The sequence below is a fragment of the Lagenorhynchus albirostris genome, chromosome 10, assembly GCF_949774975.1.
Source record: "Lagenorhynchus albirostris chromosome 10, mLagAlb1.1, whole genome shotgun sequence".
In the NCBI taxonomy this organism is placed as follows: domain Eukaryota; kingdom Metazoa; phylum Chordata; class Mammalia; order Artiodactyla; family Delphinidae; genus Lagenorhynchus; species Lagenorhynchus albirostris.
In genome coordinates this window covers 81,018,650-81,043,819 of record NC_083104.1, presented here as the reverse complement: position 1 = coordinate 81,043,819, position 25,170 = coordinate 81,018,650, and the positions used below count along the sequence as shown (strand labels likewise).

Here is a 25,170-nt window from a genome sequence, read left to right as displayed (position 1 = left end):
CTCTCAATGCCCATTCTGTGTGGGTTCCTGATTCTCTGCGGGTTCTTTCCTGCTGAGGACAATTCTCTTCCTGTCCCAGCCTGTGATTGGGGGGCTGAGCCCAGGGCTCTAGTGGTTTGGGCCCCAGCCTCATGGGTAGAATGCGCCAGCCAGCCCCCAGGCTAGACGAGGGGGCTAAGGGTCAGGGTAGGCATTTGTTGTGCCCCTTTTTGACCTTTGTAGGCCAGAGCTGGGTGAGGGGCTGGACAATGAGCCTCCTCTTCCTGAAAGAAGGAATCTTGGTGGAGACAATAAGGCCCTGTCTGCTCTGGCATGGGGGGCAGTGGCTGACTCAACTTTGCATACCCCCCACCAGGCCCTAACAAATGTCATCAAGAAATGGGGGCAATTTTCCCTTTACCGCCCTGGGCAGTCCCCACCGCACCCTTCTTTCTTTTCTCATCTGCTCTTGCCTTTTCTCCCATGACTTGACCCCACTTTGTTCTCTGCCAGCTCTGACTTTTCCTGCCCCTCAGTTCTTCCCTAGTCTGTGTTGGGTTGAAGGATGGAGGGCAAGGGCCAGGGGTGCTGCTGGTGTTTAAAGCTAGTAGTCTCTGCTGATTTGGGGGAGTTCCAAAAATAAGGGGCCTCATAGGGTTGAGAAGAGACTTCTGAGGGGCCCTTTGCTTGGCTGGGGGGGGTGAAGGGAGTGGGATCTGGACCCCACTGAACTGACCAAGCTCCAGCTGTGGAGGAGGCTTGTGGGAGGGGGCAGGAATGGGAGGGCTCTGTCTGGCCCGCCCCTCCTCTCCTTTGCAGCCCGCGCAGCCCGCCCACCAGTCTGAGCTGCTGCTTCTGAGGCTGGTGGCCTGAAGTCTCCAGGAGAGGGGGAAAGACAGGTGGGGAGAGAACGTCAATGGGGAAAGACTGGGGGTCACTCAGAGTCTTAGAGTTGAGTGTGAGTTGGGTGTGTTGTCTGAGTGAGGGGAGTGGGTCCAGGGTGTATGTGGTGGTGTGGGTGCGTGAGGGTAGCAGGAATGTGTTTAAGGTGGGGTTTCCAGGTGTGTGGGTGTGTACAAGGTGTAAAGGGGTGTAATGGTGCATATCTGATATTTTGAAGGTAGGAGGATTAGGATGGAAGAGGGCACGTCAGAGACAGGAGGGTCATGAGGGGAGGTGGAGGGAGTGTGTCGGGCTGTGAGCTTGTATGGTGCTGCATGGACCATGATGTGCTAAAGGAAGGGGGGTGTTAGTTAAATGTAACTGCGGGTGTAGACAATCCTGGTGGCTAGTGCAAGCGTGCAAATGAATGTCCTGCCCCACTTAAAGGGCACCAGCAGACTGCTCTTGGAAGGGTTGGAACTGGAGAAGTTAACAGGAGAGGGGAAGGACCTCCATTAACCTCTTCTTGCCTGCAGCTGGCAGAGTCTGAAGTCAAGGAGAAACATGGGGTCCAGGGCTGAGCTGTGCACTGTCTTAGGCGGACTCTCATTCCTCCTGCTACTGATGACAGGCGAGGGGGCCAAGGGTGGATCCCTCAAAGAGAGGTGATAACAGAGGGGGCAGGGCCAGGGGTGAGGTCTTCATGAAACCTGCTGGGGCTGGGGTTTCACAGGTGGCAAAACAAAGTTCAGAATGGGGGGGAGGCTGTCATTTTTAGGGAGGGTGGGGCCTCAGTGGAGCCTGAAGGGAAGTGGGGCTCCTGGCTCCCCAGGGCCTGGCCCACTCAATGCCTCTCACTTTCCCCCGCATGGGTGCAGTCAGGGGGTCTGCTCCAAGCAGACGCTGGTGGTCCCACTCCGTTACAACGAGTCCTACAGCCAACCCATATATAAGCCCTACTTGACTCTGTGCTCTGGAAGGCGTGTCTGCAGCACCTACAGGTGAGGGGTGGGGAGCCTGGGCTCTGGGGTCTCTCAAGAGGAACGAACCCCCAGAACCGGGACCAGGACCCATATGCCAATGTCCAGAGCCCGGCGCTGTGTTCCAGGACCACGTACCATGTGGCTTGGCGGGAGGTAAGGAGGGAGGTGCAGCAGACCCACGCCGTGTGCTGCCAGGGCTGGAAAAAGCGGCATCCCGGGGCGCTCACCTGTGACGAAGGTGAGGCTGGGTCTTCCCAGGCCTCGGGGGAGGTGCGCCCGGCCGGGCTGGAGAGCCAGGCCTTCCGCTCGGTTCTGAACCCCGCTTCCTGCGCCCGCAGCCATCTGCGCCAAGCCCTGCCAGAACGGAGGCGTCTGCGTCCGGCCGGACCAGTGCGAGTGCGCCCCGGGCTGGGGTGGGAAGCACTGTCACGTGGGTGAGTTGCCTCGCCCTCCCTCGGGGTGACGCCAGAACTTCCCTACCCGCTGTGGTGCCCACCTCCGCCCCGCCCCCCTCAGCCCCCTCCTCTTTCCGGTAACTAGACGTGGATGAATGCAGGGCTGGCGTCACTCTCTGCTCGCACGGATGCCTCAATACAGCAGGCAGCTTCACCTGTGGCTGCCCCCAGGGCCTGGTGCTGGGCCCGGACGGGCGCACTTGCGGAGAAGGGGCCCCAGAGCCCCCAACCAGTGCCAGCATCCTCAGCGTGGCCGGTGAGTGGGTGGGTGCGTGGGGCACGCGGAGGGCCGGACCAGAGGCGGGGCCGGGGCAGTGGTCACTCTCGGCTCGCTCCTTTGTCCCAGTTCGGGAGGCTGGACACGATGAGCGTGCCCTGAGGCGGGAGATTCGCGAGCTGCGAGGGCGCCTGGAGCGGCTGGAGCAGGTGAGTGGAGATGCCTGGGGCCAAGTCTGGGTGGCAGACCCCACCCCCAACACCCTGAGGTGTCTCTTCCTTTGTAGTGGGCCAGTCAGGCTGGAGCCTGGGTCCGAGCAGTGCTGCCCATGCCCCCAGAAGAGCTGCAGCCCGAACAGGTGGCAGAGCTGTGGGGCCGAGGCGACAGGATTGAGTCTCTCAGTGACCAGGTTCTGCTGCTGGAGGAGAGGCTAGGTGCCTGTGAGTCCCCATGCCCCTCTCTGTGGGGACCCCCATCTCCCAACAGCTGCCCCCAGCTCTTCCAGACACCTTTTCCCAACTCAGTTTTCTCTTGTCCAAAATCTCTTCTCCTCCACTCACTCACCCCATACCTTCCCCAGATTCCCGCACTTTACCACCCCTTCTCCTGGTCTGTCTCCAACTTGGTGGTTCCACTTATTGGTGAGCGAGACTGTCAATCTTTCAGTGTCCAGGGCCCACTCCAGGCATCCAAGAAGTCCACAGTCAATGTGTCTGCCTGTCTCCTTGTCATTAACCAGGCTCCTGCGAGGACAACAGCCTGGGCCCAGGCCTCAATCGGCGGAGCTAAGGAGCCCCTGCAGAGCCCCTGCCCCACTAATTTATACAGAAACTGGACCCACTAATCCTCTGGGATGGGCCGGCTGGGGAGCTGCAGATAAGGCTATCTGCCACTAAGGAGCAATGAACAATGGAAACTTTGGAAAGCTGAAGAAAGGAGGAAGGCGGGTTGTCTTGGCCTGCCCGAGTCTTCCGGCTGGGGCAGGGGCCTGGAGGAGAACTGCTTTTTTAACTCCTTAACAAACGCAGCCAGAAAGTGCCCAGATCTCTCTCAATCTTTATTCTCGGTTTCTTGCTGTTATCCAGATAAGTAATAAAAATCAACCACGCAAAACTGGGTCCCACCCTCTCCTTTTGCTCCCAGCCCACCTCCGTGGTTGTGAGCACAGGTCTGGGGTGGGAGGCAGGGAGTGGCTAATGCCACAGGGAGGAAATGGAAACTGGCTCAGAGAGGGGAAGCCTCAAAAGAAAGAGAAATAAATTAAAAGCCCTCCCATCCCCTCCAGCCAGGGTTCAGTTCCTTTCCCCAACTCCCCAAGGTGAAGTGAGTGCAGCACCTGATGTCTGCCTCTTCCCCTTGTGTCTGGTTAGAATGGTACAGCAGGGCTGTAGGGGGCTTGGTGGGGCCAGGACCACTGAACAACTATACCCAGGGGATGAGGGGAAGCAGAAATGTGGCATCCAAGAGTGTGCTCAACCCTGGGCACTTGGACAAGGGCAGGGATGAGACCTCTGAGTGACAGAGTCCAGCCCCCACTGACAGGAGGCTCCACGGGAAGGAGGGAGAAGGTGCTGAGGAATGTTTCCAGGATGAGCCTGGGAGAAGTATTCCAGGCATCAGCTTCCAGCCACAGCGTGAGGAGTCGTCCTCACAAATGGATGAGTCCACTGAATCCGTGGACATGGGAGTGAGAAATTGTTCCACAAAATGGATGAATCCACTGGCCAATGTGGGGTGGAGAGGTAGAGAAGACCACAAAGGAAGAGGGTCCACTGGGGACAGAATGGAGTGTTCCTACCCTTGTGTAGGCTGAACCACTGAAGATGAGGGGGAGGCAACTGTCCCACAGACAGGATGGCACGTAAGGTGGGGTTCAGAGTGGAGGCCGCACCTAGGCAAGAGTCTGTTGGGGGGCGGTGCTGGGAAGGGGGCAGGGAGCGGTTCTGCAACCACATTCACTTCAGAAGTTGAAGATTCCAAAGAAGAGAACAGGTGGGGAGAGGGGAAATGAGGAACAGGGCTTGGCGCAGCTTCGGGCCCACTGGGCTGGTAGGTGTGGAGACAGCGGTGGGGGGTGGGGGTAGATGGGAAGGGAGCTCAGAGCTGGGCCTCGCCCACCCCTCCAGGCTTCTTCAGATAGTCACCACCACCCCTGCCATCAGTGGAGATTTCCCGGAAAACGGTGAGCATGGAGTGTCGGACTGTGTCGGCCAGAGCTGGGACGTCATCTGGTGTCAGCCCTTCTGTGGGCACTGGGGGCAGCACCCGTACCTGACATCGCCCTGGGAGGGGGGTGAGCACCATCATGGCCTGTGTACCGGGACTCTGCCCACAGGTGGCGCCTGGCTTCCGAGCTCTCCTCCTGATGCTTAGTTCCCTGCTCAACCTTTCAGTTCTCTGCCGTGGACAACTCCCCCTCAGCTTACCAGCTGCCACCTGTTCTCTGAGGCCCTCCCTCGCAAAGCCTTCCCCAGCCCCAGTCCAGGCACCTCAGCACCCTGCTGGCCCCACTGTCTGGGTTTAGTGTTCACCGCCGAATGCTGTAACTGCGCACACAGGCTTTATCTTTCCGGCTAGACAGTAATGGCCTCTCTTGGAGGGACCAAGTGTTACCCATCTAGCAGGGTATAGGGGTGCTTAATAAATACGTATTGGCTGATGTGGGGTCACTTTAGATAATCCTGTGGACATCTCAGTGCTGACGCTGACTGAAGCTCCTGCCCCACGGGGATGTCCCTCTAGCCTCTCCCATGGCCCTTCTGGCCACCCCCGAACCCCAGATCTGCACAGAGCCCTCACCTGAAGTGAAGCGGCGCTCCTTCTTGCAGTAGAAGTCTTGATAGGAGGACATGACTATGGGAACAATGGGAACCTGAGGGAGAGGAAAAGCGATCAGCCCACGGCTCCCTTCTGAGGTGCCCAGGACCAGCCTCTGCCGAGAGAGGAAGGGATGGTGGGGGCTTGAGGGGCAGTAGTGGACGGGAAGGAGTAATCACCTGGGCCTGCACTGCGAGGTGGAAGGCGCCACGTTTGAAGGGCAGCATGGAGCCATTGTGGTTTCTCGTGCCCTCAGGAAAAACCCAGACCCGTACCTGGGAAAGAAAGAGAGTCAAGGAAGACACACATATGGAGGGATCAGAAAATGGCTGTGATGCTGTAATGGGACTTGTGAGGCCTGGTGGCCCTGCACATCAGTTTATTTACAACTATTCTACTCCATAACCCCCATTCCCCCGGGGTGACTCACATCCTGTGTGAGCAGGGTCTGGGCGACCTCAGACATGACACTGATGGCATCCCCAGTGCGCTTCCGGTCAATGAAGATGACTCCCGCCAGCCAGCAGGCCAGCCCGGCAGAGCCGGCCCACAGTAGCTCGCGCTTGGCAATGGGCACACAGCGGCCTGGCAGTACCTCCATCATCCCTAGGGCAGAGGTGGGGGTGGGGTGAGGATACCTCACCCAGGTCATCACCCAGGGACTAGAACTAAAGGAAGAGGCAGACCTGGGGGTGAGGGGTGGGGGAAGCCCCAGAAAGTAAGAAAAGGTGACTAAAGGTGTATTATCTTGCTTATGAGGGCAGCTCTACCCCAGGCAGAGGCCTGCAGGGGGAGCAAGGGGGCAACGCCCCAGGTGAGGGAGGGGATCCCAGGGAGGGCTGCAGGAGGATGGGCGTGGCTAGGGGAGGCTGCTCACCAAGCAGGTCGAGGGAGCTCTGGTGGTTGGAGACAACAACGTAGGGCTGTGAAGGAGGGAAGTGGTGAGCCCCTCGCACCTCCACTCGGATCCCGTACAGGTATTTGATGTGGAGCAGCATCAGACGCAAGATCCTGTGGAGGTTCCACAAGGCAAGGGGTTCCCGCGGGACCTGCTGCCGTCCACCTGCAGGCCCCAGCCCCCCTCCCCGGCCCCCCCCCCCCCCCCCCCCCCCCCCGTCTTCCTGGGCATCTTTGCAGTCTTCTCCGCTTCCTTGTCCCTGGGCTCGCTCAGTGTCTCCTACACACTCAGTGCCCTCCCCAGCCCCTGCTTGCTTCTGACCCTAAGGTTCCCTCATCACCCAAAACCCCTTGCCCCTCACTTCATGTTCTCGACGTTGCGTCCTCGCACGGCACACACAGGGATGGCGAGCACAGCCAGGAAGAGGATCCAGCCATTGTAGAAGGCCATCTTGAAGAAGTACTTGGCACTGGGGCTGCAGAACCACAGAGTGGGCAGCAGCAGGGAGAGCAGCAGCAGTAGAGGCCACACCCCTGGCCACAGCTCCATTCTGGTCACCTGCAGGGGACGGGGCAAAGGACAGAACTAGTGGGCCTGGTTCCTGGATTGGGGACAGGGCGGGCAAGGTGCAGAAGGCAGGGTCTGGGGGGGCTCTGGGGGCCAGGGCTCCCGTTAAAACCTGTCCAGAAAGCCTCTCTGGGATGGGGGCGGTGGGGATGGGAGCTCAGGACTGCTCTCCCACCCCTCTCCCTGAAGGATCCAGATACATTCAGACATGAGACACAAGATATGGACATCCACAACTCACAGACACAAGACAACAACAGGACATTAATAATAGCTAACGCTTGTAGCTGGTAAGGATCTTATAATGGTCTATCCCTCTGCTGTCCAATATGGTAGCCACCAGCCACATATGGCAACTGAGCACGTGAAATGTGGCCTAGTCTGCATTGAGGGGTACTTAGAGATATAAAATACACATCAGATTTCAAAGACTTTGAAGGAAAAACAGAATGTAAACTATCCCATTAATAATCTTTTATATTGATTACATTGTGAAATTATAACCTTTTGGACATACTGGGTTCAATACACTAAAATTAATTTCACCCTGCTACTTTTACCTTTTTTATGTAGCTACCAGAAAATTAAAAATTACATATGTGGCTTGCATTATAGTTCTGTTGGACAGGGCTGGTCTATATACTATGTTAAGTCCTTAAATATGAAACACCCGATTTACATTTTAAAGGAGACACACCCAGAAAGGTTAAAAAACTTACCTGAGGTGATATGACTCCTAAGAGGCACTTCCTAGCTTAAAGCTAAGCAGCTTGTGCTCCTAACCACTTGGTTATGCTGCTGCCTGTATATATACACACAAATGCACACATAGCACGCAGCAGATACAGTGGAAATGACAAAACACAGACATTCTCCGGGGCTGACTGGCAAGAATAAAGGCTCTTGTCACTAACGCAAACTCAGACACACACAGCCATACAAAGACTGACCTGTTCACACACATACGCAAACTTACAATCACACCCATGACCGATAAAGGATGGTAAATTCATACCCATTAAAACCCCTCTCCACCCAGGCAGGCTCCCTGTTCCCAGATAAACCCATGGACATACCTATATCTATTAATCCTGCTTCCACAAACAGGCAAACAAATCCCACCACCCACTTCCCTCCCTCCCAGCAACACTGCAGGCAATGTGGTCAGACATGCAGTGTGTAAGGCTTCACCAAGCGAAAAAAGGAGGGCAGAGAGTAAAAGGGTCATTACACCACCTGCCCTGGGAGAGGAAAGAGTTCAGGAGGAAGAGGCTCTTCCTCCTTCCTCCACTCTGCCCCACGGTTTGGGGCAGGGTCACAATTCACACAAATGGTGTTCAGGCAAATATCTGTCACTTGTATCAAGGCCAAAGGCACGCGCTTCCAATGACAGAAGGGCTGTGCTCCAAGGTAAGTCCATTGCCAAGGGTGAAGGTAACAGGTGATAGAGGAAATGGGACTCTGCCAGCTCTAGGACAATAGGCTTTCTGAGTTGCTTCATCCTACTGCCCCCGCAAGTTGGAACAAGCGCTTCTCCCCTGGACTATTTGCAACAGGCTCCTAACTCTTCCCCTTCAATCCATCTTCCACATGGCAACCACAGATGTTTCTGTGGCACAAATTTGAGCATCTCTCTTGCCCAAAGGCCCTTCCTGACAAGTTGACTTCTGCTTACACCTTTGGCCACATCCCTACAAGAGCCTTTTCGCTCTAGTCAAACTGACTTACTTCAGTTCCTCAGACACACCATTATCTTTCACGCTTCTGTGCCATGAACACGCTGTTCCCTTTGGCTGGAATGTTCTTCTGCCTCTTCACTTGCCTTATACAGTTCAGTGTCACTTTTTGGAGGTCTTCCTGAACCCCTCCAGGCCTGTGTTTTCATTACACTTTTACCTTGATCACTGATTCTCCAAGTGCAGAAAAATAAATCCTTGGACCTCACCCCAGATTACTCAATCAGAAATTTAGGCCGTTGGGCCCATGCATCTGTATACTATTTTAAACAAGCCATCCAGGTGAGTCTGATGTGCACATAAGTTTGAGAACCACTCATCTTGACACTAGACAGGGTGTAACCACTTGAGGTTATCTTTGTTTCCCTCCCTAACGTGTAAGCAGCTTGAGGACAGAGATTTTCTTATTCCCAATGCCCAGGACAGAAGGAAGCAGGGAAGATGCTCAATAAACATTTGCTGAACAGATTATAAGGCTGTGTACATACCCACATAGCCATAATTATTGAGACAACAGTTCTGAACACCAATCAGATAGCTACCCTCTTGAGGACTATTAACTATGAAAAGAAAAGCCACCAAGAAAGCAATGAGCACACCAGGCTAACAGTAACCTACTCTGGATAAAAATACACAATACAGGGTCACGGTGAAGGCAGAGTGACAGCAATCTAGACAAGATGGCACATACAATCTTGCACACAAGAGAAACATACAGAAAGGGGATTAACATGCCACAGGGGAAAGATGCCGCTGTCATCAAATACATGCCAACAGTGCAAAGAGCGGGGGACAGATAATGTACATGGCAGAGCTGACGCTGTGCTATGCATTGAGCTCCATGGACACGGACTGTTCACAGGCACCGGATGTAACGTGTATGAAGAGACACAGGCCAGCGGGGTCAGCAAGGTAAGGCGTATGGGGATGGTTCTTTAGGGACATGGAGGCCCAGTTACCTTTTCCTCTAATATGTGACATTAAGTGACTCTCTCCAGAGCAGGGATGTCCGAGGATTTATAAGCACGATGGAGTGCCAAGTGAGTTAATGAGCATACAGCTCACAAAATATATTGGCAATAAAATTATGAAATAAATAGTATATGTAACCAGAAGCACACAAGCTGTAGACGTGTCACATCAGCACATTATGCGAAGGGGCACACATGTGTGCGGTGTGAATTGGGACTGGGAAAACACATGCAATAAACAGGCCAATACGATCACAACATGAGTGTGCGCTAGTAGCTAAGCCACGAGATCCCACACACGAAGACGACTGCATATGGTGGGACTATGCACATAACCTGTGAGTCCAAACAAAATAAGGTATGATCTCTACATGCTAAAGTAAACATAAGATGTGCAAGAAACATGAAACCACATAACAGATGCAACAGATGAAAACACACACATGTGAACACGTCAAGACTGGACATGAGACACGGACATAAGATATGAGAACAGGCAATTCTGATGGAAGATAACACATCATTTCTCCACAACCCATGGAGAGCACAGAACAAACTAGCCACACACAAGCCATAAACCACATCAAAGGCACACCCACTCAATGTAGAAAACATGGTCCCCCACAAGGCATCTGTATGTCAGTAAGGGTCGAACACAGCATGGAGGCCACTGAGAAACAAGAGGTCCCGTGCCTTGAGAGAAACAGGTGTCTCAGGGCATCCCTAGGAAGCAAATTCTGCTGGGGAAAGGAGGGCACTAAACTGCCTTCTGCCTGCCACTACCCCGCAAGGGTCACGTGGGGCCAAAGGGCAAGAAAAGGAACTGGGGAAGGTGTTGGGGCTTTCCTCTCCAAGATTCCCTGTCCACACCCCCATCTCAAGTTCACAAGGTCTCCACCTCTCCTCCCTCGTGTCTCTTCCATCCTTCCTCCCTCTCAGGCCCCCTCTCCTTTCCCCAGCAACCCTCTCCCAAGTCGGCCCGTATCCTTTTCCCACCAAGCCTCTCCCCTGCCCACCCTCCCAGACCCAATCTTTCCCCATCCCCTCCTCCACATCCCTTTTAGCTCCCTCCTCCCTCCTCCTCCCATCCCTTTCCTGCCCCCACCTCAGTGGGGTGGGGGGCCTGGGGGGCTGGCCCCCTCCCCAGCCAGGCTGCGGCAGCGGTGGTGGCGGGTGGCTGTGTCTCTGCCTCAGTCGGGGTGTCGGTGCCAAGGGGGCGACAGGATTTGGGGGTGTCCTAGCCCCGGCCGATGGAGGGGAGGTGAGAGTGGGAGGCTGGGCCCATAGCGGTACGAATGGTGGGGGGTTGTCCCCCCAGCTCCCTCCCTCCCTCCCTTCCTGCTGTCTCTCTGAGGGCTGGGGCTGCTGCTGCCGCTATCCCCCACCACCCCTCCCCACGCCCGCTAGTTTCCGGGGCTGGCCAGGAAGTAGGGGGCGGTGATGGGCGCCCTGTTTTGCCAATCGCCTCCCGGGGACCCAGGCATCTCCTCCGCACATCTTTCAGTCTCCTCTTGCTAGCTCCACCCTACGAGAGCTCAGCTGGGCTCCGTCTCGGTCTCTCTGGCCTTTTCTGGCTCCAGCTGCACCTTCTTTTCTCCAACTTCCTTTCAGCACACATGGCTTGCGTGTCCCTTGGTGCTGTATTCCTTCCTTGGCCCGTTCCTTCTCATTCTCCATCAGCTCTCTTCTTATTGTCAACTTGTTTCTTTTTTTCTCCTTAACTCCCACATCTGCTGCTTATTCCCTCCAACTCCAACCCTTTTCCATCTCCCTCTTCCTGTCCCCCCATTCAAGTCCAAATATTTATCAAGCACCTACTATATGCCAAGCTCTGAGTTCTTCACCTCTCTTCTTTTTCTCTCCAGGACTCCATCTCACCCCACCTCACCCTCCAGCCCTCTTGTCTGGTTTCTGCCCTTTGTCCCTGCCACTATCTCCCAGCAGTCCAGCTCCCTCCTCCACTGACCTCCCACCCCCCACCCCTTCCTGGTCTTTGGAGAGAAGGGACACTCTCAGGCCCTCTCCCTGCCCGTTTCCTTCTGTGATGTACTTTAACCTCAGTACCTTTTCTTTTCTAGTTCCTTCCTTCTTATCAGTCTCCTTACTCACCCAAGCTGAGACTACCCCTCTCCTCAACGTAGAAAAAATGTACTCTTCTTCCAGTGGAAACTGGGCATTAGGGTTGCTTTCTTGAAAAAATAAGTGAGGAAGAATGCTGATTCCTCTGGGATAAGCATGCCTCCTTAATTTTGTAGTATGTGCCTAGCTCTCTCTCCAGCCCCTGCTGCCCTCTCCCCCATACTCCCATCATCCCCTTATCAGGATCATTCCATCACTCCTCCCTTCTTGGTCTCCACTTCTGCCTCTCAATAGGGTTTTTCCCTAAACCTCTACACGCTTCCCGAACACTAACCTCCCCTGCCGTAGGCAGCTCCTAACTTCTCACCGTTCCTCACTGAGTCACGTGGGACCTTTTATCAGGATGTTGTTGAAGAACCCTCAGCTTGTGTCTGGCCTCCACCCCCGCTAGATACCTTTGCCCTGAAAGAGTTTACACGCCCTGAGGAACAAGATGTAAAGAACACTGGTAATGGGAGGACTGTTACCTAGTTCTGCTCCTTGAGCCACAGTGAGGGCCAGTGACTGTAGAAAAGGCCCAAACTCGTACGAAAGGCCCAAACTCTGAAGCAGCTTGCCCAAGTCCCAGGGGTCCAGCCCAGGAGGAAGACCCCAGTTCTGCGGGGCACAGTACAAGAAGGAAGGGGCGGGCCTAACCCCTTTCCGCCGCGGGTCGCCTAAAAGGGGGTGGATCTTGCCTCTTCACCCACTCACAAAGGGGTGGAGCTAGACCTTTTCGGCTCTTAAGGTTTAAAACGGTGTCTAGGGCAACTCTGTTCTACTCTGTGTCACATTAAAAAGGGGATGGGCCTTTACTTCATTTCTGCTCTGTAAATCACCTAAAGAGGGGCGGGCTGAGTCGTCCAGCCGAGGGAGATGTTAACACCAGCGCCGCAGATCGATGCTCGCACCATCCAAACGTCGGGCTAATCCCAGTTCTGCTCCCTTCTTCACTAAGAGGGAGGGGCGGACCCAAGTTCTGCTCTTTACGTCACCGAAGGAAGCCGGAGCCATTTTGAACCCTGCGACCCTAGCATTTGTCCTCTTTTCCAAGCTCTTCGCCGTCTTTTCCGACCTCGGCCAATCAGGGGCGAAAAAAACGGCCCAATCAGTCGAGAGAGACCGCAGTCGGAGGACCCGGATGAGGCCAAGACAAGGCTTTTGAACCCCAAATCCCGCCAATTGTAGAGCAGTCACCATGGCGACAATATAGCGGTGAAGGGGTGGGACCAGAGAAAGCTCAACTCTCATAGGATTGGCCCACCCCTTCCCTCCTCCTACTGCGCACGCGCGCTTTACCTGGCCTCCATTTTCCGTCGAGTTCTAGCCAATTAGTTGCTTTGGAGCTATACGCTCCAAAGTCCAAAGGAATCCGGACGTTCTCTGAAAGAGGAAGTAAAAGGAAGACAGGGGCTTGTAGTGGGCGAGGTCTAAGTAGCCTTGAGCCAATTGCTTCTGGCCTTTGGTTATGACTGGCAACTACTCAGACGAATAAAGCCCTCCCTGGCCGGGGCGACAGGACGTATGGAATATTTACCAATCCCATGGCATTGCAAACTGACCGTGACTGTTTTAGCCAATAGTCATCGTGCAAGGGCGGGACCGCGTAAACCTCTTTCCTCCCCCGCCCTTTGGACCAGTCCTTTCTTTCGATTCTGTATGATTGGCAGGCACTGAGACCAATAGTGATTAGAAAACCTTGAAGCCTGCCAAAAGATCGTGGGCAGGAGGCGGTTTCTCGTTTGTTGCGGCGTCTGTATGTGTGTTTCGGGGGATTAAGGGGCACGCGGGGGGCAAAACAGTACCGGCCATGGCAGCAGCGGAGGAGGAGGACGGGGGCCCCGAAGGGCCAAACCGCGAGCGGGGCGGGGCGGGCGCGACCTTCGAATGTAATATATGTCTGGAGACTGCTCGGGAAGCTGTGGTCAGTGTGTGTGGCCACCTGTACTGGTGAGAATCTGCGAGGGGTGCGAAAAGGAGTGGGGCTCAAATTTATACTGGGGAGGCTGGGGCCGGGGGGGACCATACAGTCATACAAATAATCGGAGGGCACATTCTCATAGGTGAGGCTTGAGGGGGGTTCTTACGTGTTTTGGGGTATGTGTGGGCGAGAGGGTCACGTCTGTACAGAGGAGAACTGTGGAAAGGAAAGTCATAGCAACTAGGAGCCAACCTAGTTGTGTTAAGAGGTGCGTTAAGAGGAAGTGGGGCGCAGGGGGTGGGCACTGCACATCTGTGCAGGCGAGACGCGAGCCACCTTACCCCAGGGAAGGGAGGGGTCTTAGCTGTACAGGTGGGATCGGATTAGACGCAAAGGTTAGGGGAGGCACGCATCAGTTGAGTAGGGGGACATCTAGGGAAGGTGGGATCACATGCAGGTGAGATATGGCAAGGGGTGGTATGGGAAACTTGGGGACAAGGGCACTGTGGAGGGGCAGCCCCCAAAGGTTAAGGAGTTGTGGAAACAGGGACTTTGTTGGGCATAGGAGAGAGGAAAAGGAGTAGCGGGAGAAGGTGCTGGTAAAGGGGGTTTGGTCTGGGAGTGATGGGGGCAAGGGTAGGGCTGGGGCTGAAAGAGGAGACCTGGAAATGGGTGGTTGAACAGGACTGGAAATTAAGTCGAAAAGCAGAGAAGGAAGGGGTGAGGATTTGTGTGTGTGTGTGTGTGTGTGTGTGTGTTTGCTGGGGGAGAGAAGAGAGAAGAGGGTTGAGTATGTTGAGGATGGATGTAGCTTTAGGTGTTGGAAGATCAGAGAAGCAGCAAGGCCAAGTTGGCTAGTATGGTAGGGGTTGTGGAAAATATGAAAAGAAACAGCAGGTAACACCTGGTAAGAGGGGGAAAGATGGGACCCTGAGGTGGGGTCTGTGTCTCTCTTTTGTGTAACTGGTTTGACCTTTCTCATTCCCCTTCCAGTTGGCCCTGTCTCCATCAGGTGCGTACGCAGAGGAGATGAAGAGGGAGATGGGGAGGTCTGAGGAGCTGGAAGACCCTTCTGTGTACTGGAAACCACTACATTTTTTTCCCCCAGTGGCTGGAGGCACGGCCAGAGCGGCAAGAGTGCCCAGTGTGTAAAGCTGGGATCAGCAGAGAAAAGGTTGTCCCCCTTTATGGGCGAGGGAGCCAGAAGCCCCGGGATCCCAGGTGAGAGAGGGGAGGTGATGCTGAGGGAAGGTGGAAGGTTCTGCTTGGGGAGTGGGGTGTGGAAGAGGAGGGACTACTTCCTGCTGATAGGCCCTCTCCTCTTCCTCAGATTGAAAACCCCACCCCGCCCCCAGGGCCAGCGACCCGCTCCAGAGAGCAGAGGGGTGAGTCTTGTCTGATTGTATTCCTTCCTTGCCAGAGACTTGCCCCGTTCCCCACTGACTTTCTTCGTCTCCCTAGGGATTCCAGCCATTTGGCGATACTGGGGGCTTTCACTTCTCATTTGGTGTTGGCGCTTTTCCCTTTGGCTTTTTCACCACCGTCTTCAATACCCACGAGCCATTCCGTCGGGGTACAGGTAAGAGCCTTCCCTCAGCTCCTACCAGCGAGCCCCCTGAATCTCCTCAGCCCCGCTTCCAGCCTAGAGTGGATGTTTCTTCCACAGCTTTCCTCTCTTCCACAGGTGTGGATCTAGGACAGGGTCACCCGGCCTCCAGCTGGCAGGACTCCCTCTTCCTGTTTCTCGCCGTCTTCTTCTTTTTCTGGCTGCTCAGTATTTGAGCTGTGTCTCCTTCCTGCCCACCTCCAGCCAGAGGAAAATCAGTATTGGGGGTCCCTGCTGACCCTTCCTTACTCCCGGACCCTCCCCTGTAAGCCCTCCATTTTTGTTGGCTAAGGGCAACCCTGGCCACTTTCCAGGAGGGTGTGGGGAGGAGTGACACCTGTGCATGGAATGGGAGAACCTTTGCTCTGAACTGCTCGCTCAGTCGCATCGTAACTCCCAGCTCTGGGAGAGGAGGACGGACTGAAGACAAGGTCTGTCTCCCCTCTCTCCTGATCCTTTGCTTTCCCCCCCATTTCTTGATTTGATGTTGAAAGGTGGGCAAGGCTCCCTCTGACTCTCCCCCATATTCCCCTTGTTGATTTAATTTAATTTTTCTCTCCCCGGTGTCTAATGTGGGTCCTGACTCGTAAGTGCTTCCTTCCCCTCACTACCTCCTTTATTACAAATTCAATAAACAAGTTGAGATGTATTCACGGGAACTCTGCCCACCTTTGTCCATCCCTCCTTCCTTCCAAGACAGGAGCATTTCTCTCCAACTTCAGTAGATGTTGGTGTGGTGTGGTGAAGCGTGGGGGTGAGACCCTCTCCTTCAGGGCTCTCAAGGGTGCAGGGGGTGAGGGCATCACACATACACAAGAGCAAATGTGTCAGGTGTTTACTCATCACTGTTTGTGAGAGGCTCTGGTTGTGGAAGAAAGTTTGGGGAGGTGGGGTAGAGATTATACAGGGGAGAACTGGTCTGGGGCCAGAAAAGAGGGTGGGAAAAAAAAAGGGAGCTGATGGATGGGGTCTGGCTGTGGGCTTCTCAAGGCCCTCCTGCACTGCTTTCTGCTGCCTCAGGCCCCTCGGGCTGATTCAGCTCCGTGCGCTCCTCCTCTTCCTCCTCCTGGTTTTCTGGGACCTTCCTGGGGAGGAGGATTGGGGAGAATTCTGCACATGGTTCCCAGCACTCCATCATTTCTCTCCCCACACCCCTCCTTGCTGCCTGGAAGCCCTTAGTTGGAGGTGTCTGGCTTCCTCCACTCACCTCTCCTCTCCTCTGCGTTGCCGCCTTTGCCACATGATGACCCCAATGAGCAGGGCGGCTGTCCCCAGGCCTCCCAGGATCCCCAGGGCCAGGGCTAGAGTTCCCAGCTCCGGCCCTTCCACAGAGCCTGTAGGGAGACGGGGAGAACTGAGGGCACAGCCCTCACAGTTCCTTTCTTGTTGCCCATCCCCTCAGTCATGCTGAGGTCTGTCTGCTTCTCTCTGACTTTATCCAACCCCTCACCTGCGGTTGGCCCCTCCTCGCCTGTTTCTGGAAAACAAAGTCAGAAGGGAAGGCTTCAGTTTGGGAGAAGGCTAGTGGGAGCCCCGGCGGAGCCTTTCCCTTTCTTCAGTTTAGAGGGGAGAGGGGACAGGCTGGGCTCTTCTCTTGGGTTGTGTGGGGCAGAGAAGGCCTGGGTGTGGCTGCACTGAGGGAAGCATGGGGTGGCTCTCGGGGACAGTGTTAGCATAGGGTAGGGAATTGGAACCTGCACTGTCCCTCAGCCGCCCCCAGGGTCCCTGGGATTTGGAGAGAGGTCTTCTCACCGATGATGCTGACGCTGACAGCATGGCTCTCCTGGGGCCCATGGCTGGGATGGGTGGCCACACAACTGTAGGTTCCCTGGTCCTCAGGCCCTACCTCAGGGAGGAGCAGCACGGAGCTGGTGGGAAGGGGCAGGGGCATGCCCTGGTGGGGAAAAGGGGACAGGAGACTTTTTTTTTTTTTTTTTTTTTTTTTGCAGTACGCGGGCCTCTCACCGCTGCGGCCTCTCCTGTTGCGGAGCACAGGCTCCGGACGCGCAGGCTCAGCGGCCATGGCTCGTGGGCCCAGCCGCTCCGCGGCACGTGGGATCTTCCCGGACCGGGGCACGAACCCGTGTCCCCTGCATCGGCAGGCGGACTCTCAACCACTGCGCCACCAGGGAAGCCCCGACAGGAGACTCTTAAAACCCCTGCCAACACATCCCATACTGCTGTCTTTGCCTCCACATTATCAGACACCCTTGTACCTCCTCGCCTGCCTCGCTCTCCATGAAGCCCCTGCCCTCCTAGTTGCCAATGACGTATCTTGCTACCTGCCAGCCCCCTCTCCAGGTCACTCACATCCTTGATCCAGTGGATTTGAGGAGGGGGCTGGGCAGGGGCTTCACAGGTCAAGGTCACGGTACCACCAGGAGCTACTGCTCCACCTTCTGGCTCCACCACCAACAGGACTTCCTCCAGTGGCACAGGCTCTGGGGGTGGGGAGGGGCATGAGGTTGAGAGTTACACCTGTCTATGGTCCCAGTGGCCATGGGCTTAACCCTCTCCTTCCTGAGGGTCATACCTTCCGACAGGTGCTCACCCAAGTTGGGGCCCTCCCCAGTTCTGTGCTCACCCCAGACCCTGAGCTGGATGGGGGCCGTGTGCAGGGCTCGGCGCCGGGGAAGGCCAGGGCTGAAGCTACAGGAGAAGGTGGGGTGGGGAGCTCCTCCCCGGGCTGGGGTCACCATCAGCTCCGAACGGAGTGTGAAAAGCCCTGTCTCAGGGTGTCTCTTGGTCTCTTCCTTCACAGACACTCCTATGGTGAGGGGAGGACAAGGCAAGACATTCCAGGGTGGGTATGGGAGAGCGATCAGAAAGAAGGCAGCTAGGAGGGGAGACGCTGGGACTCACCTTTGCTATCAGGTATCAGGGTTTTCCCATCCAAGTGCCAGCTAAGAGTCCCTTCAGGGTAGCCCCCCTTGGACACACATGTTCCCACCTGGGGAAAAAGTGACCTCATCGTCTTTGAAAATAAGAGAATGCACACACACAGCTACACTCCCCTCCCATTCTCAGGACCCCTTTCCACATCTCGCCTTTTTTTCTACCTTATCGGGGACACCAGCCATGAGTTCAGAGGCAGGATCAACAATTTCTGGCTTCCCAGGAATCTCTGAAGGAGGGAAAATTCCAATCAGAGGCTGCAGCTTTAAAGATACACCCCAGCTGTGGGAATGGGGGCAGCTGAAGTCAAGTTCTCACATGCCAGGGCCCGGGAGTCAAGGGCTGGGGTAGAAGGCTTTTCCTTAGATGAGAGGTGGGCTGTGAACAAGGCCCTGGAACCCTTACGATAGACTCGGACTCGGTAGTTGGACTTGGTCTCCTTTCCATTCCGGCTCATTGCCCGGCACCGGAAACTCCCCTCATCCTGGATCCCAACAGCCGGCAGGAGGAGGGAGCCGTTGGGGAGGACACGAGCCACGCTATCCCAGGGGCCTCCCTGGGGAGATAGGACCTTCCAAGCTTCTGTCCGGCCTGTGTTCTGGGGACAGAGGAGAGGGGCCTCAACAGTGCAAGCCGTTTGGGAAAGGGCTCATGAGGTAGGGAGGTAGGGAGGTGGGGAGGAGGAGATGCGAATCGTCATTGGTCTCTCCGGAAGTGGGGAGACAGGAGCCCCACTTACCAGTTTCCATTCCAGCTGCTGGGGTGGTTTCTTGGGGGCCCCCTTACAGTTCAGCACCAGTGGCTTCCCGATCCTGGCTGTGATGTTTTGATCCCCTACTACTGCCCCTGGGAGACAGCACCACAATGGAAGGGCAGGAAGGGAGATGGGAGCTAATAAACCTATAACAGGGCGGATGAAGGAGATTGAAAAGCAGTACCCAGGTTCCTGGAAAGCTGTGGGGAGTTTCGGGGACAGGGGCAGAGTGCTTTCTGCGGGGAGGATTGGTATGGGGGTGGGGGGGCAGGGCTCACCCCACAGACTGAGGACCAGCACCCAGGCTCCAGCTGCTGCCCCTGCTGCCATCCTGCTTCCTTCCCAGGCTCCTGGCTCTGTCCGCCCCTTGCTGCTGTGGCCACCACCCTAGGTGGGGCTTGTACCCTCTCCCCTGCCCCCATCTCCCCCGTCTTGTCCCGTCACAGGGAATGCTAGGAATTCATGCCTCTCTCAGACAAGAGTCCTTCAGGTACTGGGAGAAACAGCTGTCACCCCACCCCTGGGCACTGCCAGCCTCTGGGTACAGCCACATCCATGGGGGTGGGGAGTGCATCTCCTAGGGTCTCTTCATCCCCTCAGGACCCCCAACCTATTGCACCAGACCACCCAGGGCTACTGGACGACTAGGCGAGGTTGCTAGGCAACAGGGTTCAGGTCTGGCTGTTTCCCATGGAGAGGAGGCAGGGGTGAAACCTGGGGCCTGGGTGGTGAGGTCAAGGCCGGGGAACTCAGGGGAAAATCCTGTTTGGGGCTTTATGAGAGAAAAAAAGTTCTCATGTTTTTGAAAAGAATTCTCAACTAAACCCAGGGAAAAAAGAAACTTCTTTATTTAAAACTGCGTTTTTTGTTTTTTTTTCTGTGAAACTACAAGTTTACAAGTGAGGAGAGAACTGCCCCAGGCCATGCCTCCCGCCCCCACCCATCACACTCCCGACCTGCCCCCCAGTCCTGCCTAGATCTTTGACGGGAGGGGTTCCCCACTGACAGTCTTGTGAAATCCTGAGGATATCTGAGGGGTTCAGATAGTAGGGTTCAGGGCCGAGGGTGGGACAGTGGTCATTTTACCTTCCCTCATACCTGGCTTTTTGCAGCCTCCCTCCTCTCTCTCCCCACCCTCTCGATTTTGGACTGAGGAAAAAAAAAAAAAAGATACCTCGTTTCTGGGGAAACTGAGGGAGATACATACACAAACACCCCAACCCATATTTAACATATTTGGCAATAACCCCCCTCCCCATTCTTCCCCCTCCAATCTGCAAATAGTGGTTTAAAAGAAAGATTTTAGATGTGTCACTCACAGGGGAAGGTGACATTTGCTCAAAATTACCGAGTCTAGCCCTGCCCAAGGGTGGTGGGGAACAGGCTGGCAGAGCAAGCCCTGACTGCTTCCACACCAAATGCAGCAGAAAGCTGCCTGCACGAGCAAAGAACACCTCGGTGGCCCTGGAAGCAAAGGAGAACACCTAAGTGATTTCAGGGGGCAGGCTTGGTGCCCTGCTAAACGTACTTCCTGATGAACAGGAGTGGAGGCAGGCAGGCCTCTTCACCAGTTCTATTTGTTCCCCTTTTTCTTATCATGACCCCTTTGGCTATCACCCCTAATGTGGGAAAGCAAGAAATGAAAAAAAAAAATCAGCATATTTATAAAAACATCTACTTCCCCAAACTAAATTAAAAATTAAGAACCACCACCACCACCAAAAATCCCCGAAATAAAAATTAAAAAAAATACAGATGGATCCCAGGGTTAATTTTTCTTTCCTTTAAAAAAAAGTTCAACCCCAAAGCCCAGTCAACAATTCCCTAAAGTAGCAGAAACTCCCTCCGAGGTAGATATCTGAGTCAGACACTCCCGTCCACCGAGCGATTCTATTGGTTTAAGATGAGCTGTGTATGAGGTAATAAAGCCGTCTGGGGGGGCAGGGGGGTGGGGAGGCACAGGGGGCGTGGCCCATGTCCTCTGTCCAGAAGTCATGTCCCCATTTTTGGCATCTCTGGCTGGGCAGGGCTGGCATCTCCACAGATCCCAAAGCAGCTAAGTGGGGTGAGGGAAGGAGAGTGGGGGAGCCCAGAGAGAGAGAGAGAGAGAGAGAGAGAGAGAGAGAGAGAGAGAGAGAATAGTTGTACGTGCGTGTATGAGAGAGGAGGAGAGGAAAACTCTGAAAAATAGGATTCTGGGTGCGTGTGTTTCTATGTGAGAGAAAAAGGGGGAGAAAAAAAGAATGAAAAAGGGAAAAAAGGGGGAGACAGACCCCACTCTCCCCTTAAGAGGCCCCATCTTCCCTGCCATGTAGTCAGCACCCCCAGCACTGAGAGAGTCTGGCCAGGGAGGGGATGACCCCCGTTTGCCCTTCTCTATCTTGTGCTTCTCCTTTGTCTGGGTTTTGTCCTCTGGATGCCTGCGTCCTCTTCAAGAGGTGCCTTGTGAGCCCCAACCCCTGTGGCCCTGAGGGGCGAGATCAGTTGGAAGTGTCAGAATGAACGCTCCCTGGTCCCTCTGTCGGGGATGTCACTGAGGACGGGGTCACAGCCTCCTGCCAGCCACCGTTTGCCTGGAAAAAGAGGCAGACAGTTGGGGTAAGGCTTTAGGAAACCCAGCACAGGGGACAGCGCTGCCAGGGAAAAGGCCCTCCCATCCTGGTGAGAGGTGGAGAGAGGGGCTTCAGGTACTCACCCTCATTTCCCGAGGGCTATACATCTGGCCTCCCCCGAGGTTATCCCCGTAGCCCCCTGGCCCCATCGAGTGTCGGAGTGATTCCACCTGCAGGCAACAAAGGAGGATAGGACACAGTGAGAAGCCTCAAAGGAAAAGAAGTCTCATATCCTAAAGTAGGGAAACTGAGTTTGGGAAAGCCCTACTCAAGGCGAGATGGACCACCTGACCTGGGAGGCAGAGTAGGAATCTCCGTTGAGCCCGGGCATCCCCAGAAACATGTCACCGGATCCTGAGAGATTGAAAGAGCCGCCAGAGCCTTGGGGGAGCAGAGGGGGAATGAGGGAAGAGTGTAACAGAGCCTGTGATGGCAGACGGGAGGCTCATCACAGCTCTGAGTTTTCAAAAAGCCCCCTGAACTAGCTCTCTGGGGGTTGGGCCACCGTACGCAAATTCTCTACCAAACAACACTGCAACACTCAGAAGCAGGCTGTTCCTGAGCCTCCCCTGGCCACTTGCTGGAGGAAAGGCAGAAGCAGCTTCACTAGAGTGGCCTCTGCCCCGATATCCCCACCCCATCTCAGCTTGGTCCCTCTCACCCCAGAAGGCCCCCTCTCTGCTATGATCCTGCCTAGATAGGAAGTTGGAACAAAGGCAGGAAGCGCGCAGCAACAGCCAGCCAGGGTGGCAGCGGGATCCACCTGCGGAGGAAGGGGGCGTCGGGGAGCTGGTGCGGCTGTGGCCTCCCTGGGTGACTGACACAGCGGTCTTGACGGCATAGATGTTTGCCTCCTCTTGGAACTTTCCAATATTTTTCTTATAGCGAATCCGCTTGTTGCCAAACCAGTTGGAGACCTGTGGGGTGTGGGGCAGAAAGGAGGGTCAGGTGGGAACCTGTCCCTCTGTAAACACCTTAGTCAACAGGATTGGAGAGCACTGTGCCCCCAAAGCCCCTCCCCACGCCTCCCCAGTACCTGAGAGACGGTTATCCCGCACTTCTTGGCGAGCTCCTCCTTTGCCTCCTCACTAGGGTATGGGTTACTCAGGTGGGAGTAGAAATACTCATTCAGGACCTCAGTGGCCTGTTTGCTGAAGTTACGGCGTTTCCGTCTACAGAAGAGAGGGAGAGTGAGTCTACAGGAGAGTCTACAGGAGAGAGGGGGTGGTGAGGAGGATGCTGGTGTCCCGGCAGGGCCACCACGTTGATCAACTCCAGAGAGCACCACTGTCACGGGGTATACGGTGCTGTGTTGCACAACCTGGTGGCCCAGAGGCTTGGAGAAGGACGTGCAGGGGCTGGGGGCTGGGGGCTGGCCTGGGGCCCCGGGCCGCACCTGGCGTCCAGGAAGCGGGAGCGCAGGATCATGACGGCCTCGCAGGTGCTCTGCTTCAGCTGCATCTGGATGGCGCTGAACTTCCGGTGAATGATGCCCACCATGCGCTCCATCTCCTTGGGCGCCACGGGCCGCGTGCGGCTCTGCTCCCTCAGCAGGTTCATGACGTGGGTTGTGAACTCGTTACACGCCTGCAGGGGGGCCCCTGGCCTGGTGAGGAGGAGCCCCTTGGCTTTGGGATTCCCCCTAAGGGCCTCTCCCTCCACCCACTCCAGCTTCCTCTCCTCACCTGCTCATACTTCTCCAGCTCCGAGTGGTAAATGTGGCGGATCTGGGCAAGTTTGCTGCGATAGTCCGAGTGTTCGATGGAGTTGTCAGGGGACACGCCGCCTCCGGAGGCTGCGGCGGCCGCAGCTGCTGCGGCTGAGCCACCCCCTTTCTCAGGCCCGGCCACACCCTCTGCCAGAAGCATGTTGTCCAAGCGCATCAGCTGTGGGTCCACAGGCTCCTCCTCTTGGGAGCTTCGAATGCTGAGGCCTAGCATGCAGGCGGGTGGACTTAGGGACCCAGGGACCCCACACCCAGCTCTCAGCCCTCCTGGTGCCTCCTGGAGACCCAAGCCTCCGGGCCTGGGTTCCCTCCCAGGCGCCCCCTTAGCAATCTTCCTGACCCACACTTTCCTCAGGGCCCCAAGTTGTCAAACTCGTAGCCCCAGTTCTATAGTGAACAGGGTTCTGTCCCCAGAGTTGAGGAATCAGAAGGGGTGACCCACGTACCAGTTTTCTCCTTGATTTCACACAGGACGCTAAAGAGAGCAGGCTTCATTCGGTGGCAGTTTAGGGCGTGTTTCCTTGGGAGCAATGGGAGAGAAAAGTTGAGAGGCTACAGAAATGGGGGAGTGGGAAAGACAACCACAAAGCGACACACCCATGAGGCTAAGAGAGGGGAGCCTGGGAATAAGGGAGGTGGTGGTAAATCTGTGGTGGGAGAAAGCAGGGTTGGAGGCCGAATGGAGTTGGGAGGTTCTTGGGAAGAGCTCAGCTCCCAGTGTGGAGACGTGGGGAAGCTGCTTGGCTTTGGCTGGACAGAGGGAAGGTGCAGCAGGCTAAAGGCACCGTGGCCGGGTGGAGGTTGTGGGAGATGGTCTAGAAGCGTGCAGAGGGGATTTGGGGAATGGCTGCAGAAATGAGAGATTGGGTAAATTTCAGCGGAGACGGGAGGCTGGGGAGAAGAGTCAGAGTTTGAGGTGCCAGAGGGGGCTAGGGGTGCTGAGCTAAAGTGGGTAGCTCAGTATAGAGGTGTGTGAAGGGTCCTGGGACCGAGCAGGCTGGGGGCTCTGATGCTCCTAGTGTCAGCTGAGCAGGGGCAAAGGGTGAGTGAGGGCCCTTGGAGGCTGGGCCATGCATGGAGAGAAAGGGTCACAGCCCTGGAAAGGGGTGTGGAGGCCCCTAGGATGAGGGTGGGCTGGAGAGTTAGGGGAGAAGACAGCATAGCTGTTTCTTAGTGTGGGAGCCAGAAGAGGGCTCTGGAGGTGGAAAGATGTTCCAGGGGAGTGAGTGAGTGAGTGTGTGTGTGTGTGTGTGTGTGTGTGTAGGCGGGGGTCAGTGACAGACCGGGGTGGGGTGGGAGTGAGACCACCTAGCGCTCCCCTTTTTGAAGGTTTCAGGGACTGGGGGTGAAGGAAGGTTTGAGAGGGATCACTTATCTTGGGGCTCCCGGGAGTAAGGGGAGGAGAGAAGAGCTGTAGTATCCTGGGGAGGGTCCTGGAGTTGGGGGGGCTCCCAGAAGATTCAGAGCTTGTGAATGGGGCTTCTGCTGGGTCTGTGTGGGGACCGGGTTGGGGGCACTCACTTGGCCTGGGCCTCGTCCAGGCTCTGGTCGGTGATGGTCATTATCTGCTGCAGAATGTCCCCGATGTCTTGCTTCCCTCGCCTCCCGGGACCCCCCCGCTACTCCCACCGGGGTCTCCACCACCGGGAGGTTCGCCAGGGCCCCCAGGCTCCCCACCCACCAATCCAAGGCCCCCCCGGCCCCCGCCTGGAGGGGGCGGCCCCAGCAGCCGCTCGTCCATAGTTGGGGGGGGGCCCTGAGGCCCCCTCCCTGCTCCGCCCCTCCCCCCCCGCGCCTGGTTACTTCCCCCCCAAACTCGCTGGGGCCGCTGCTCCCTCCGCCCCAACCCCCGCCCGTCTCCCCCCCTTCCCGGCTCTCCCGGGGGTTCACCCCGGCCCTGAAGGGAGACCTGGGGTACCGTCTGGGCCCCCCACGGGAGACCCCGGCCCCCGGCGGCGGAGAAAATGGAGCCGGAGAGGGAGAGAGAGAGAGAGAGAGAGAGAGAGAGAGAGAGAGAGAGAGAGAGAGAGAGG

At 55.9% G+C, this 25,170-nt stretch overlaps 6 protein-coding genes across 23 annotated transcripts in view; 2 read left to right on the top strand and 4 right to left on the bottom strand.

Moving 5' to 3' along the window:
- Positions 1–34: 34 nt before the first annotated feature.
- Positions 35–3,629, top strand: EGFL8 (EGF like domain multiple 8). Of its 9 annotated transcripts, XM_060163146.1 has the most exons (9): positions 35–878; positions 1,398–1,526; positions 1,740–1,862; positions 1,970–2,082; positions 2,183–2,278; positions 2,385–2,555; positions 2,646–2,725; positions 2,803–2,956; positions 3,256–3,629. In XM_060163146.1, the coding sequence occupies exons 2-9, from the start codon at positions 1,426–1,428 to the stop codon at positions 3,303–3,305; spliced, it is 888 nt and encodes a 295-aa protein (XP_060019129.1). In that variant the 5' UTR covers positions 35–878; positions 1,398–1,425; the 3' UTR covers positions 3,306–3,629. The 9 variants fall into 9 exon arrangements, with proteins under 9 accessions (XP_060019129.1, XP_060019123.1, XP_060019125.1 ...); XM_060163140.1 differs by having other exon boundaries at positions 1,970–2,278; positions 2,401–2,555; positions 2,803–3,629; XM_060163142.1 differs by having other exon boundaries at positions 1,398–1,862; positions 2,803–3,629.
- Positions 3,553–13,056, bottom strand: AGPAT1 (1-acylglycerol-3-phosphate O-acyltransferase 1). 4 transcript variants are annotated; one of them, XM_060163158.1, is made up of 7 exons: positions 12,923–13,056; positions 6,593–6,789; positions 6,211–6,344; positions 5,764–5,939; positions 5,513–5,608; positions 5,316–5,388; positions 3,553–4,798 (listed from the first exon to the last, which is right to left on the bottom strand). In XM_060163158.1, the coding sequence occupies exons 2-7, from the start codon at positions 6,778–6,780 to the stop codon at positions 4,614–4,616; spliced, it is 852 nt and encodes a 283-aa protein (XP_060019141.1). In that variant the 5' UTR covers positions 6,781–6,789; positions 12,923–13,056; the 3' UTR covers positions 3,553–4,613. The 4 variants fall into 4 exon arrangements, with proteins under 4 accessions (XP_060019141.1, XP_060019144.1, XP_060019143.1 ...); XM_060163161.1 differs by lacking the exon at positions 12,923–13,056 and adding an exon at positions 12,463–12,754; XM_060163160.1 differs by lacking the exon at positions 12,923–13,056 and adding an exon at positions 12,112–12,246.
- A 336-nt stretch (positions 13,057–13,392) lies between these two features.
- The window catches only part of RNF5 (ring finger protein 5), a 24,828-nt gene continuing 13,050 nt past the window's right edge, over positions 13,393–25,170 (top strand). Inside the window, exons 1-6 of one of the 4 annotated variants that reach the window (XM_060163163.1) lie at positions 13,405–13,573; positions 14,538–14,556; positions 14,653–14,765; positions 14,875–14,929; positions 15,006–15,123; positions 15,229–15,799. In XM_060163163.1, coding sequence (XP_060019146.1) covers positions 13,434–13,573; positions 14,538–14,556; positions 14,653–14,765; positions 14,875–14,929; positions 15,006–15,123; positions 15,229–15,326 — 543 coding nt within the window. In that variant the 5' untranslated portion in view covers positions 13,405–13,433 and the 3' untranslated portion in view covers positions 15,327–15,799. Of the gene's footprint in view, positions 13,574–14,187; positions 14,442–14,537; positions 14,557–14,652; positions 14,766–14,874; positions 14,930–15,005; positions 15,124–15,228; positions 15,800–25,170 lie in introns of those variants that run through there. The other 3 variants (XM_060163162.1, XM_060163164.1, XM_060163165.1) reach the window with 3 other exon arrangements.
- On the bottom strand, positions 15,970–19,707 carry AGER (advanced glycosylation end-product specific receptor). Of its 4 annotated transcripts, XM_060163134.1 has the most exons (11): positions 19,078–19,144; positions 18,785–18,891; positions 18,451–18,643; positions 18,210–18,274; positions 18,013–18,100; positions 17,735–17,917; positions 17,461–17,591; positions 16,903–17,044; positions 16,601–16,627; positions 16,358–16,484; positions 15,970–16,235 (listed from the first exon to the last, which is right to left on the bottom strand). In XM_060163134.1, the coding sequence occupies exons 1-11, from the start codon at positions 19,127–19,129 to the stop codon at positions 16,136–16,138; spliced, it is 1,215 nt and encodes a 404-aa protein (XP_060019117.1). In that variant the 5' UTR covers positions 19,130–19,144; the 3' UTR covers positions 15,970–16,135. The 4 variants fall into 4 exon arrangements, with proteins under 4 accessions (XP_060019117.1, XP_060019118.1, XP_060019119.1 ...); XM_060163135.1 differs by lacking the exon at positions 16,601–16,627 and having other exon boundaries at positions 16,358–16,454; positions 17,028–17,044; positions 19,078–19,707; XM_060163136.1 differs by lacking the exon at positions 16,903–17,044 and having other exon boundaries at positions 16,601–16,623; positions 17,425–17,591; positions 18,451–18,601; positions 18,776–18,891; positions 19,078–19,685.
- PBX2 (PBX homeobox 2) lies at positions 20,429–24,913 on the bottom strand. Its single transcript, XM_060163147.1, is given in 10 exon segments — positions 20,429–21,372; positions 21,495–21,581; positions 21,704–21,792; positions 22,175–22,328; positions 22,448–22,583; positions 22,808–22,998; positions 23,097–23,344; positions 23,584–23,657; positions 24,659–24,737; positions 24,740–24,913. Coding segments are annotated over 10 exon segments (1,290 nt in total). The 5' UTR covers positions 24,879–24,913; the 3' UTR covers positions 20,429–21,279.
- GPSM3 (G protein signaling modulator 3) overlaps positions 23,671–25,170 on the bottom strand; it is a 4,382-nt gene continuing 2,882 nt past the window's right edge. The window contains exon 5 of the transcript XR_009542983.1: positions 23,671–24,628. The gene's annotated coding sequence lies outside the window, so the exon portion shown is untranslated. The remainder of the gene's footprint in view (positions 24,629–25,170) is intronic.

Coding starts and splice junctions, on each gene's coding strand:
- EGFL8 (XM_060163137.1), top strand. CDS start 1,615: ATGGGGGGGAGGCTGTCATTTTTAGGGAGGGTGGGGCCTCAGTGGAGC. Junction 2,556..2,645: donor CAGCATCCTCAGCGTGGCCG/GTGAGTGGGTGG, acceptor CCTTTGTCCCAG/TTCGGGAGGCTGGACACGAT. Junction 2,726..2,802: donor GCCTGGAGCGGCTGGAGCAG/GTGAGTGGAGAT, acceptor CTTCCTTTGTAG/TGGGCCAGTCAGGCTGGAGC.
- AGER (XM_060163133.1), bottom strand. CDS start 19,129: ATGGCAGCAGGGGCAGCAGCTGGAGCCTGGGTGCTGGTCCTCAGTCTG. Junction 18,644..18,784: donor AGCAGCTGGAATGGAAACTG/GTAAGTGGGGCT, acceptor CTCTGTCCCCAG/AACACAGGCCGGACAGAAGC. Junction 17,045..17,460: donor AAATCCACTGGATCAAGGAT/GTGAGTGACCTG, acceptor TTTCCCCACCAG/GGCATGCCCCTGCCCCTTCC.
- AGPAT1 (XM_060163158.1), bottom strand. CDS start 6,780: ATGGAGCTGTGGCCAGGGGTGTGGCCTCTACTGCTGCTGCTCTCCCTG. Junction 5,609..5,763: donor AGACCCTGCTCACACAGGAT/GTGAGTCACCCC, acceptor TTTCTTTCCCAG/GTACGGGTCTGGGTTTTTCC. Junction 5,389..5,512: donor ACCTCGCAGTGCAGGCCCAG/GTGATTACTCCT, acceptor CCTCTCCCTCAG/GTTCCCATTGTTCCCATAGT.